The sequence below is a fragment of the Acanthisitta chloris genome, unplaced genomic scaffold, assembly GCF_000695815.1.
Source record: "Acanthisitta chloris isolate BGI_N310 unplaced genomic scaffold, ASM69581v1 scaffold12995, whole genome shotgun sequence".
Taxonomy (NCBI): Eukaryota; Metazoa; Chordata; class Aves; order Passeriformes; family Acanthisittidae; genus Acanthisitta; species Acanthisitta chloris.
The window spans coordinates 33,696-46,530 of record NW_008675442.1 but is presented as its reverse complement, the minus strand read 5'-3'; the positions used below and the strand labels follow the sequence as shown (position 1 = coordinate 46,530).

Genomic DNA, 12,835 nt, shown 5'->3' with positions numbered 1-12,835 from the left:
ATGTGTAGAGGGATATTGCTGCATGTTTGCAAAAATGATTGGTCTGTTGGTTTTCTGCACTTCTCCTGAATGTCAGCCTTTGGCTGTCACACAGCCTGTCTGATGTTAAAATTCTTCCTTGCAGATGTGGACGAATGTGTGAACGGCACAGTATGTGGCAGTCACGGGTTCTGTGAAAATATGGATGGCTCCTACCGCTGCCTCTGTTACCAAGGGTATCAGGACACACAGGAGGGGCGAGGGTGTACAGGTGAGTTTTAAGGTACAAGTAATCATTGCTGCAAAGTTCAAGTGAGCACAGAACATCATTCAAACAATGCATTTCATAAGAACGTTTTTGGTTTTTGTCATTTTTTGTTAAAGTTATACCACTTACTAGTAAAATAATTTTAAGTTGTGCTTTTTACTATCTGAACTTTGTGCCAAATGGAAACTTAACTGTGTATCCATTTAATGAGAACCTAGTATTAGGACAAACAGAAGCCAACAGCAAATAAGATGAGCCACTCATTTTATCTTTTTTTTAAAAAAAAACAAGAAGTCTCACTATTTCTGCATGTCAGGACCATTCAAAAATATAAATCATAGTATATTGAATTTAATACTTTAGCCTATTTAAGTGCAACATCTGTTTAGTCTCTTAGCAGAATAACCAGGACCCTGCACTACCCCCTGCAGGAAATAACGTCTGGCATGTGAGCAGCCAGGCTGAATTAGATGGCACCTCTCTAGGCACATCAGCTCCAGGAAAGACACCTATCACCATGAAATGATGTGAGATTTTTGTAGATGTGTAAATACTGCACATTTCTTTTGTGAGTGATAGGTTTCCAAATCTGTTAATAGTGATGGTTGGACCTGAGAACCATCTGAGGCAGCACAAGTTTCTAATACAAAATTAATACCAGATCAAGGAAAGGTATTCATTAAGCAGTTTCTTCAAGCCAAACTCGGGATGAAACACATTTACCAGGAACAGAGACCTAAGTGGAATACCAAACAGAGAGGAGGAGTTAGAAATTTTACAAAGTGTTTGTATGCATTTTCTAATATATTAGTTTCATTACAAAATTCTTCATGCCATTTGGCACTTAGTTTGCAACACACCAATGTATATTTTGGCATAGAGTGACTTTTCATGGATAAAAACAAATGAAGGAAAGAAAGAAAAAAGGAAAGCAAAAAGCTGGTGTGAAACTAACTTCAGTTTTGAGTTGCCAGTGAAATTAGCCTGAATCTTAAATCCCTAGAAAAGGATAAACAGACAAGTATTGAAAAATGAGAAAGAAGCACCAAAAAAACCCTGTGTTCTGGTCTACAGGCAGCATCTAATCAGCACTAATGGACTATAAACTGTACTGTGGCTTTCAGGGGCCTTTATTTCAAAGGACTGGCTACTTGTTTATGAATCCACTTAGGTATTAGCGAGTTTTTAATGCTTCCACAGAGATCACATCTGTAATCTGGTAGACAATATTGGCACAAATACAGCAGATAAAAGAAGAAACTGTCAGTAATAGGTCTTAATTGACTTAGGTTTCGGATTTTTTCCCCAGATGTGAATGAATGTGAAATGTTGAGTGGAGTATGTGGTGAAGCCGTCTGTGAAAATGTCGATGGTTCTTTCCTGTGTCTGTGCTCTGATGAAAACCAGGAGTATGATCCAATGACCGGACAGTGTCGCTTCCGTACCTCACCAGGTAAAATGCCAATGGATTTTTGCGTGTTTGGCATGATTCCACTGCATATGTAACCATTGGAAAGGCAAAGTTGGTTTAAGTGCTGGTGTTGCTTTAACTACAACAGAAAAATTTAAAACTTTTTTAAGTGCTGGTGTTGCTTTAACTACAGCAGAAAAAATTAAAACTTAGTCTTTGTGAAAGTGTGTGCATGAAAAGAGGTTTCTTTAGGATGGAATATGTCACCAGTGAATCATTAGCAGTGAAAATATAGCAGAAACACCTTCTAAATGTTATACGTCAACAGACTTGGCAGTAATAATGAACAGTTACAGTAGTTAAGAGTAAACAGTCTCTTGTTTGCTGTAATGTAACAATGAAATGTGATATGGAATCAAGTATCTAGCCTGAGTGATTTTACTTTTTATCCAAATTTTTAAAAGCATCCACTAGTATGCTTGGACAATATTTAATGGAGCATATCACTAAAACCAGAATTTATATATAGTGATATCTTTAGCATTATCTAATATTAACATAAGTCCTAAGAAAAGGTAGTTGGGAAAGCAAAACCCCAGACACTGAATTGTTGCTAATCTCCCTCTGTTGTCAGTTGCTCAAAGAGTGACTGTTGGAGTGACCTTCCCTGGTTTACTCCCATTTTTCCTACTAGTCCATTGTACTGGATTTGTGAGCTTTTTTTATCAGGTGTTTTGGATGTTGAAAATATTACTGGAAATATGCTTATTAATAATGAGTTTGGAACTCTTAAAGCTGCCTTCACATTTCTGCACTGATCCAGTTTGGGGAAAGGAACCCACAATAAGGAGCAACAGAGTACAAGAAGTGAAGGGATTTATTTGCATAGCTTTTTCCCCCTCCAGAACGCAAATCTTAGTATTTTTTTCTTATTTTGTTCTTACACTGCAGGCTGACTTAGGTTCCAGGAATCTTTAGAATAATTGGCTCTGGTGCCAGGATGAAGACTCTACAGCTTCCAAGGCTGTGGAGATTTTCTTCTATCGCTCATGGTCTTTCAGACTTGTAAACAAGGTTGAAATATCCCTGACCTAATTGTAACAAGTATTCAGATCACTGAATATAGCACTCAGGAGCACTCAAAAAGTAGCCTGTGAAATATCACAAACAGCTGATTGACAAATATTTTGGTCCTGTGAGGCGTTAGTACTTGGGAGAATTCAGCTACTTGATGAAACAAAACCAAAGCTAAAGCACTAGCAGAGGACCTGAGGCATGTAAGAAGAACTCAAGTCCAAGGAACATTCAAGGACATACCAAAATGTTACTGTGGAGAGGGACGGGATGAAAAACTGAGTGTAGCTGGTTGTACTGTCAACAGATGGATACTTTGCTGTCAGTACTAACTCCGTTTTGTTGTCAGCAGTGAACATAGCTTTGCTGGAATCAGCTTGGAAAGAAACTGTTCTTCCTTTCCCTCCAGCCTCCATCAGGCCCTAACAAAACACATGCTTCACCTTTGTCTCTTCTCTGATAAGGTCATCAAGGAGAAAGATCTCCTACAGGAGCCTAGGAGGACCTAGTGAGAAGTACTTTACACCATATGCTCTTGAACTAGAATAAGGCAAAGCGGCAGTACCAGGAGGAGAGATCTTGCTATTCTCTTTACTTCCAAAGTAAAATGAGAAAAGGCTGTTGTTAGTTAGTTATTAGTTCTTCTTAAAAACTGTTCTCGCTGAAATAGCCAGCAAAGAGTGCTGGAGTAACCACACATCCTCTTGCTTTGACAAGCCACATACTCAAGTCAGGCATGGTGCTTTGAGAGCTCCTGGGGTGCATGTGGACATCATCTGTCAGCATGAGGTTGCACCATGCCTGTTTTCAGAAAGGAAGAATTTAATGTGCATTATCCTATTGGAGATATCTATAGTTCAGTGTAGTTTACTCAGCTCTTGCTTATTTCTCATTCTGTACTTTTATACATAAAGACTTGTATGAACTGCAAATAGGTGAAGTTTGTTTCTAATGTTACTTTAATTTGGGAACTTTCTTGCATGTGGTTAAAGGCTGTAAGATTTGTGGAGTGCTGTGTGTTCATGCTTTTCTTTACTTGCCACTAGGGCTATCAAGGCTTCCTTTTATTTAGATTCCACTTGCTGGAAATTAATCTATTGTGTGCTGTGTCTTGAAACAATCCTCTCAGTGTATGTATCAGGAATTAGAGCCCATATTGTCACACTCCAGTAAAAAAAACAAAAAAAAAACAAAAAAAAAACAAACCAACAAACCAAGTAATTGTGCAAGGTTTGATTGCCTCATTCCCCTCCTCTGCCCTGCCATTCACAAAATGTAGGAAATGCTTCGGAAAGAAGAAAAGATAAAGGAGGAAAGAACTTTCTTCTGCATTAGATGAAAATTTGCTGATTTACATGTTTATACCTAAGGGAGAAAAAAATGCCAGGTTTGGGTTGAAGTCTTCTCATTTATTCTTTTAACAAGTCTATAAAGCCATCTGTGATTGATTTCCAGAAAGTATCAAGCTCAGTGCAATTCGAGTGGTAATCTATATTAACATGGTTTTAATTGCTGCATGTTCTAGTATGCATTTAAACTACTAATATTGCATTGAATCCAGAAGCTATAATGGATAGTGTATATTTGAGGATTATAAAAGGTATGATTTAGGGTGCCTTGCAAAACTTGAGGAACTGAGTGCTAGTGAGATTCCTCAATCTGCTCCATGAGGTGCTGGCTACAAAGAACCACATTTGAAATGTTTCTATACCAATGTGCAGAGCACGAGGAATGAGCTACAAGCTTTGGTCCAGTCCCAGAGATATGACATCATTGGCATAAGTGAAACCTAGTGGGATGAGTCCTGTGATTGGGGTGCCATGTTGGATGGTTACAGGCTCTACAGGCAAGGCAGTGAGGTAGGGAGGTGGTGTATCTAATGGAGAGGCTGGAATGTGTGGCACTTACAGTTGACAATGGCACAGTTGAAAGTCTCTGGGTAAGGATTAAGGGACAAACAAGTAACGCAGATGTCATCACGGGAGTCTACTATAGACCACCTAGCCAGGACAGTGACACTGTTTAATTGTTCTTCATGGAACTAAGGGACACCTCCAAGTCAATTTCCTTTGTCCTTATGGGGCACTTCAACTTGACTTAACTGGGAACACCACACAGCTGGCACAAACACATCCAGAAGATTCCTAAAACGCCTGGATGATAACTTCATGGTACAGGTACTGAGAGAGCTGACTAGCTAAAATGCCCTTTTTGATTTCTTGCTTGTTAAGATAGAGGGTCTCATGAGTGAAGTGGTGATTGGTGGCTGTCCTGGACACAGTGACCACAGAGCAATCAAGTTTGAAATCTGGTGGCTGGTGGAAAACTGCCAGCAAAACTTCAGCTTTGAAGATAATGAGGAGAGTGGACTTCTGGCTGCTCAGGGAACTAGTCAGTTCCCTGAGCAACTGGGAAGATGCTTTTGAATGTGCTGGGGTTTATTCGGTGCTGGTTACTTTTTAAGTGCTACCTCCTAAGAGCACAGGAGTAGGCAATTCCAAAATGTGAGAAGACAAGCAAGTGAGGCAGAAGGCCAGCTTGGCTGAGCAGTGATCCTCTTTTGGAGCTATGGCAAAAAAACAAGGTGTATTCCCAGTGGAAGGAAGATCAGCTGACATGAGAGGAATATGGAGATGCTGCTTGCCACTGTTGGAGAGAATTTGTGTGGCCAAGGCTCAATTGGAGTTGAATCTGCCCAGTACTGTGAAGAACAATAAAAAGCATGTTTTTAAAAATACATTAATAGCAAAAGGTAGTGCAGAAATAGCATCCAGCCCATTATAGGATGAGGATGGTCACCACACAAACAGGAACATTGGCAAAGTAGAGACATTTCATGCTTTCTTTGCCTATGTCTTCAACGCTGGTGATGGGTTAAGGGGATGCCAGTGCCCCAAACCATGGCTGTGGCAATGATAAACTCCAGTTGACCCTGAACTTGTGCAGGATCTGTTGCTCCAGCTGGATCCATATAAGTCTCTGTGGCCTGATGGGATTCATCCTAGAATACTCAAAGAGCTGGCTGATGTCACTGGCCTCTCTCAGTTATTTTTGAATTGGGAGTTATTTTGTCAACATGTCCAGTGAAATCACTTTTGAAAACAACCTGTTTACTAAATGGTTAATAATCTATGAGAGACAAATTATAAGCTTATAGACATAGGCTAGTCTTGGTTGAAAAGAAAAGGATTTGTGTCTCATTTGCTTTCCAAACATTCATGAGGCCTGCTTGACTAACCCTCAGTCACAGCTGTGTAAACATCAGCCATTTAAGCTGCTGAACAGATAATGGGAGGAGAAACCAACACATCATATGTAAAATGGGAATAAACAATGACATGATGAGACTGTCTTCCTCCCAGGGTAGTTTCTGGTCTTCTTTCTCTGGTAAACAGCATGAAAATTGCCATGCTTTCTCTCCTGTTGAAGATTTGGCTTTGATTCAGTTAAACAGATGGCAAATGGCCAAGGAAAATGTATAATTTGGTGGCTGAAGTACTGCTCTCTCACATTGGAACAGCAGATTTAGTTCAGCCACTTTTCTGTGACATGATAACATTAACATAGTTCCTATTGGATAGCAACTGATACCACAAAACCGCCTCAATTGATGAAATTTAGCACATTGTGGAAAATTGTAATTATCTGATGAGGGTTGACCACAGGCTAAACTAACAAAGCTGAAATAAGCACCCAGCTGGGTGTTTCCTTTAATGCACAACTTAGTTATATTGGCAAAACTGCAAAGGAAAGTTTGCCTAGTTGGTGGCAACATTATACTAAATTTGAATAGAGGTGTCTGCCAACCCCTCAACCTCCCAAAACTGATGTCACTTTTCTGAGGAAAATAGAAATAAATCCAATTGTCTGTTTAGAATTAGAAGCCAAAAGGACTAATACACCCCTTAATACTATTGAAGAGCAGTAATAGGCAGTCCATAGTGGCATTTTCAAACCTGCTTTTCTCAAAACAGATCTTTTATTTGCATGCTCAGTAGAGTTGCCTTGCTCCATCTGCTTGAGGAATGTGTGTGGGCAGTGATAATAGGATTGAAGTAACAAGGGCTGAACTTCATTTAATTCCTTCAGCATTTGCTGGACTATCACTGTCTTTAAGCTCCCAGCTCACAACCATGATTATTAAAGTGGAATCTTAGAATCATGGAACTGTTTAGGTTGGAAAAGGCCTCTAAGACCATCACCAGTTCTGTTGCCCTTCTCTGGACATACTCCAGCGCCTCAATGTCTTTCTTCAATGTCAGTCTGTCCAGATCCTGCTGCAATGCTTTCCTACACTCCAGCAGATCAATGTTCCAGCCCATCTTGGTGCCACCTGCAAACTGACTGAGGGTGCTCTCAATCCCCTTATCCAGATCAACAATAAAGATATTAAACAGGACTGGCCCCAGTATTGAACCCTGGGGAATGCCACTTGTGACTGGCTGCTAGCTGGATTTAACACCATTTACCACCACTCTCTCGGCCCAGCCATGCAGCCAGTTTTTTTACACAGATCCTCCTTCCTTATATATATCTATGCCTTCTTATAGATGGGCATATATTTGCTAACCTCCAGACAACTGGGACCTCCCCAGTTAGACAGGACTGCTGGTGAATGAAGGAAAGCAGTAAGCATTGGCTTACCAAAAGCTTGGTAAGCATTTCTGCCAACTCCCTCAGTACCCTGGCCAGATCACATCCAGCCCCACAGACTTGTGAGTGTCTATGTGGCATAGTAGGTCACTAACCATTTCCTTCTGAATTGTGGGGGCTTTGTTCTGCTCCCTATCACTGTCTTCCAGCTCATGGAGCTGTGTACCCTGAGGATAAATGGATAGTCTTCAGTATTAAAGACTGAGGCAAGGAAGGCATTAAGTACCTCAGCCTTTTTCTTAACCTTTGTCACTATGTTTCCTGCTGCATCCAAGAAAGGATGGAGATTCTCTTCACACACTCCAAGAGCCTCCTAGGCTGCTTCCTCTCTGCTGTGTTGTGTTTCTAGCAGACATCTGGTAAGTTGAAGTCTGCCACGACAGCAAGGGACAGCAATCGCAAGACTTCTCCCAACTGTTTATAGAATAGTTCATCTGGCTCTTAATCCTGGTTGGGTGGTCTGTAACAGAATCCCACCAGGACATCTGCCTTGTCAGCCTTCCCCCTGATTCTTATCCATAAACACTCAGCCCTATTGTCATGTAGCTCTAGGCAATTGAGACACTCCCTAACATACAGGGCCACCCCACTTGCATCTCCTTCCTTGCCTATCCCTTCTGAAGAGTTTATAGCCATTCATTGCAGCACTCCAGTTGTGCAAGTAAGTCATCCCACCATGTGTCCATGATGACAACTATGTTATAGTCTTCCTGCTACACCGTGAAACTAACATTTGCTACAGTAGCACTGCCACTCAGATATAAAATAAGGTTCTGATTCCTGCCTGGATACCTGTGTTACTTGAGAAATATCTCATGATTGACTTATTGTGTGAGAGCCTGAGTAGAAATGAATGAAATCTCAAACAATGGAAAATCAGCCAACATGCAATAATTTTTAGTATGTCTTTTTATGAGTTAAACATTTGTTAAGTGCTAAGCATAAAGAATTTCCCTAGATAAAAAAGAAATAGACTAGTCACTTCAAGTTTTATCTGTCTTAAGTTCCTAAACAAAGTTTTGGTTTGATTAATAAATGTGAGCATGTCTAATTTTAGAACTTGGTTACTTTATTGATGGCTTATGAAAAGTTGTTCTTTTATCAATCAAGTGTGAATAACAATTTTATGTAGTAGTTCCCACTTCTGAGCTCTTGATGAGAATTTTTGTGAAGTGCAATGTTAGGTAGAGTTCTGCAAACCCAGAAGCTTTAACTAGGTATTTCTTTTCAAACTTGCTTCTTGGTGTACTTTAGCAGTGCCTTGTCTTAGAAAGGTCTTTTGACTATTTATAGGGTCTTTTATTGCATCTGTGGGACAGACTATTTTGCCTCCAGTCCATATAAATATTGTGAGAGGACCTACTCAACTGCTTAAGGCAATAAATCTGACTTCTTGGCTGAATGCCTATTTTAAAGTAAAACACAGAGTCAGTTAACTTGACATCTGCATTATATTTCTCTGTTTACCATGGAGCCAGTAAGTTTTGCAAAAATCATAAAGGTCCTTGTAGAACAAATATGGAACATGTTTTTTTGCCAGTGAAATTAAAAGGGACTGTAAATGTTCAATCTTTTGAAAACTGGGCCTTTTCAGTTTATGACTTGTCTCCTTTATCTGAAAAATGAGGTTGTAATGTTTGTTTACCTCAGTGAAGAGCTTCCAGATTCATAAGTGAAAAGTGCCAAGTCAGTAGTTGGGCATGGTCCTTAGCTGAACATGAGAGCAGGTACTTCATTCATTGCTTGAAAATGATAGTAGTGCAAATGCAGAGGAATCCCGTTGTGGCCAAGTTGGAGAACAGGTCTGAAAAAGCCAAAGGAAGGTTATCAACTTCCATCACTCTTTCTAAGAACAAGAAAGTTAACCCAAAATTTGTACTTGACTATTTTCTTCCCTGCTTTTCTGATTCTTGTGTCACACTGATTAATTTCACATGTTGTCTCATGTGGCTTATGTTTTCTTTTTGCCTTTAGAATTGCCAGTAGAGGCTGATCAACATGAAGATGGAAAGAAGGAGTGCTACTACAATCTGAACGATGCTAATTTCTGTGACAACGTGCTTACCTCCAATGTAACCAAACAAGAATGCTGCTGTACCTTGGGTGCTGGCTGGGGTGATAACTGTGAAATCTTCCCATGCCCTGTCATTGGAACTGGTAAGAGGAGGCTTTGCAAGCTTTACCCTTTGCAAGCTTTTGAAGCATTGTGTTTATGTTAACAATAGTGTGTTTTGTCTTCAGAGAAGGCCCATTAAATCCAATATTCTGTAGTATTTAGTTATGACTTATCCATGGGAACCTTCCACAGAGGAAAGGTTAATAGGAATAATTTGTACCTGGTGTAAATCCATTGACTTTTCTGCAGATGCCCTAGGGATCAAAACAGCCTGTTACTGAACAGCATTATCTCGAACTGATTTTAAGCAAAGATGGGTTCTCACCAAAGCTTTTTCCAAATGCTGTAGTAACATGTTAGTTTTTTTTCCACAAGCTGGAAAACAAAGGTAAGCATTACAACATTTTTGAGTCTGCAGCTATTTTTGTAATGCTGTTTCTACAGTACTACAAATTACTGATGTATATTATGACATTAGTTTTACATTTTGCTACTTACCGAACAATTCAGTTAATCATGTTGTCTGCAGACCATTGTTTAACCTCTAAATATAAAATGAGACAAACATAGCCATACGATATTTGTCATAAATATTGAGAACAGTACTTGAAACATAAACAGTGATGGCTGAAATTCAGAATCCAGCTGGGAAAAATCATGTAAGAAAGAACATGTGTTAACTTTTTGAGATTAAACACTAAAGATTACTTTTCACACAAATGCATCGTCATGTTTAATTCCTGTTTTAACTGTACCTTAGAGTCAGTGAAACTGAAATGAAATTCATAGCAAAAAAGGAGCCTCTCTGCTTGGATAGGTTTATTTCATTCTGTATAGTCTCCAAGACACTTGAAATAATTTCCCTCTGTAATCCACACCATGTTCTCCTGTTGCAGTCAATTAGTGTTTTTCCTGTATGAAGACTGAAGAATGTGAACAGGGGTTTGTATCTCAGTCAGGGCATGTCTAGATTACAGCTTGCAGTATAGCTCAGAGAGGCCCATGCTAGCTTTAATTAAGATAATTTGGCTACTGGTATTGTTATAACTGCAGTGCACCATGAAACCCAGTAAGGATTACATTCTGCTGCCAAGGAGCAAAAGAAATGAGTTTGCATGGAGCTCTGATGCCGCAGGTGCCCCAGCTAAGTTTTTCAAAGCTAACTCTGCAAACTGGGAGCAGGGGAAAGTTGGGTTGTAGTGTTTAGCACCCCCCATTTAGCTAAAGGTGTGCATGATTGCCTGATAGCTGTGAATAAGGCAAAGTGTCACCTCAGATTTCTCAAAATAGCCTGAAACACATATGTAACACATACATAGGTGAGTATCTTTTTCTTAATGACATAATTTTTTGTTTTCTCTCTCTCCCAGCTGAATTTACTGATTTGTGTCCTGAAGGAAAAGGTTTCATTCCCTCCGGAGAATCATCTTACAGCCTTCCTGCTCAGAATTACAAAGGTTAGTACTGACTTGTATGAAGTTTGAGTATTTCAGAAGTTCTGGTAATTGATTGACTAGAAATGTGAGCCAGCAGTGTAAACATACTAATTCAAATTATACTAGGTGATAAAAACAGCTTGTGATATGAAACATTACTGAAATAATAGTTTGACAGATTGTTAAGAATGTCAGTTACACAGTCTCTATGTATTATGGTTTCATTTATACTAAGTGCTATATACTATGGTAGTAGGTGCTGAGACCACAAGGCTCAAATACTCACATATGAAGCACAAAGTCAACTTATATTTGTAAATAAATGTATGGGAGTTGGAAGAGAGAAGAAGAGTTCTGTTAAACATTAGGCCTACAAGGGAGGATGGATATAAAAACTGAAGATATGTTCAGCAACGATATTTTCATTATAGAACTGCATGAAATTATTATTGAACAAAAGATAGTAGAGAAATAAGAGTGATAGGAGTTGGTGGGTGTGGGTGGGAGGGAGTTGGCATCATCAAGAAGGAAAAGTGAGATCAATGAAATTCCTTGTCAAGTTTGAGAAGTAGCCATCAATATTAATAATTTGTGAGTTGAATTTCCCTTGGCATAGACGCACTAAAACTGTTAGCTAAAATGAAGTCAGCGTATTATCTTTTACATAGCAGGTATAGGATCTGTAGAAAAGCACACATTTTACATATTTGTTGCTATTAGAGTGGCTGTTTTGCAAATCAAGAACTAAATTTAACAAGTACTGTGTGTTCATATGACATAAAAATGCTGTAAAAAGTACTAGTTTTTAAGGACCTTAATAGAGGCATAATCATAGCATCATAGAATGATAAGGGTTGGAATGGACCTTAAAGATCATCTAGTCTCAACCTCCTGCCATGGGCCAGGACACCTCTCACTAGACCAGGTTTCTCAAGGCCTTATCCTGCCAGGCCTTGAACACTGCCAGGGTTGGTGCATCCCCAGTGATGCACGGTTGATAGATAAGCATTTGTCAGAGTTGCTTCTAGCTAAATCACTAATTTGTCAGACCTAGTTCTGTAAGATGAAAAAATTGGTGGAAAGATTTTTGTGGGATTTTTTCCCTAAAGATTATGATGTGTAATTTTTCATACTATCCTTACTGAGTAGGACACTACTAAGTCGATTTTCCTGTTGAGCTAGTGAGTAGGCCATGGTTGAGTTCAATTCTCTGTCCTACTAATAATTTTTTGTGTTATACTCAGTAGGTGTTTCTTTGCACCTGTAAAGTGCATGACATGGATAAAATGCTGAAGTTTATAAGGCACTAATATACCTAGATTCATTCAAAGTAACATGGGCATTTACATGGGGTAACTCCTGTAAGACTCCACTCTCTGGAGGTGTTGCATTGTCCAGCAAGCTTGGGTAAAGGACAAAATGCCATTGGATGAACACAGACCTAAGACTGATGGTAGCAGGGACCAGTGTTCAACAGACTGACAACTTAGATCTAGCAAGTCAGAACACTGTCACAGACATCGTCTTAAAGGATCTCATAGTTTCTGAGGGGTTTTATGTTCAGGGATTGTTTAAGGGCATTTTTTATCTTTGCAGATCTAAGATTTCTGTATATATTCACATTGTGGGTTTGGGCCATGCTGTGTGTACAATATGTCCGAAATGTGTCTCAGAGAAAATCCGCGTTGTTTTTGTGCTACCTCAGGGTTGATAATATCTCTAGCTGCTATAAATGTTGAAATAGTTCCTCTGGAAATATCTTCCACAAATCTTTGCCATAATAAGACTTTTTCTGTTTTCAGTTAATTTATTTTGTAAAAACCTTAGGAATGCCACAAAGGACAAACACTAAACCGATAGGTACTTTTAGTAATGTGATCTTTTAGTAATGAGGTGTT

At 39.3% G+C, this 12,835-nt stretch overlaps 1 protein-coding gene across 2 annotated transcripts in view; it reads left to right on the top strand.

Moving 5' to 3' along the window:
- LTBP1 (latent transforming growth factor beta binding protein 1) overlaps positions 1 to 12,835 on the top strand; it is a 175,356-nt gene that overhangs the window by 141,006 nt on the left and 21,515 nt on the right. For both annotated transcript variants that reach the window (XM_009075762.1, XM_009075761.1), the window contains 4 exons: positions 125 to 250; positions 1,557 to 1,700; positions 9,360 to 9,542; positions 10,872 to 10,958. In XM_009075762.1, the coding sequence (XP_009074010.1) occupies positions 125 to 250; positions 1,557 to 1,700; positions 9,360 to 9,542; positions 10,872 to 10,958 (540 nt within the window). The remainder of the gene's footprint in view (positions 1 to 124; positions 251 to 1,556; positions 1,701 to 9,359; positions 9,543 to 10,871; positions 10,959 to 12,835) is intronic.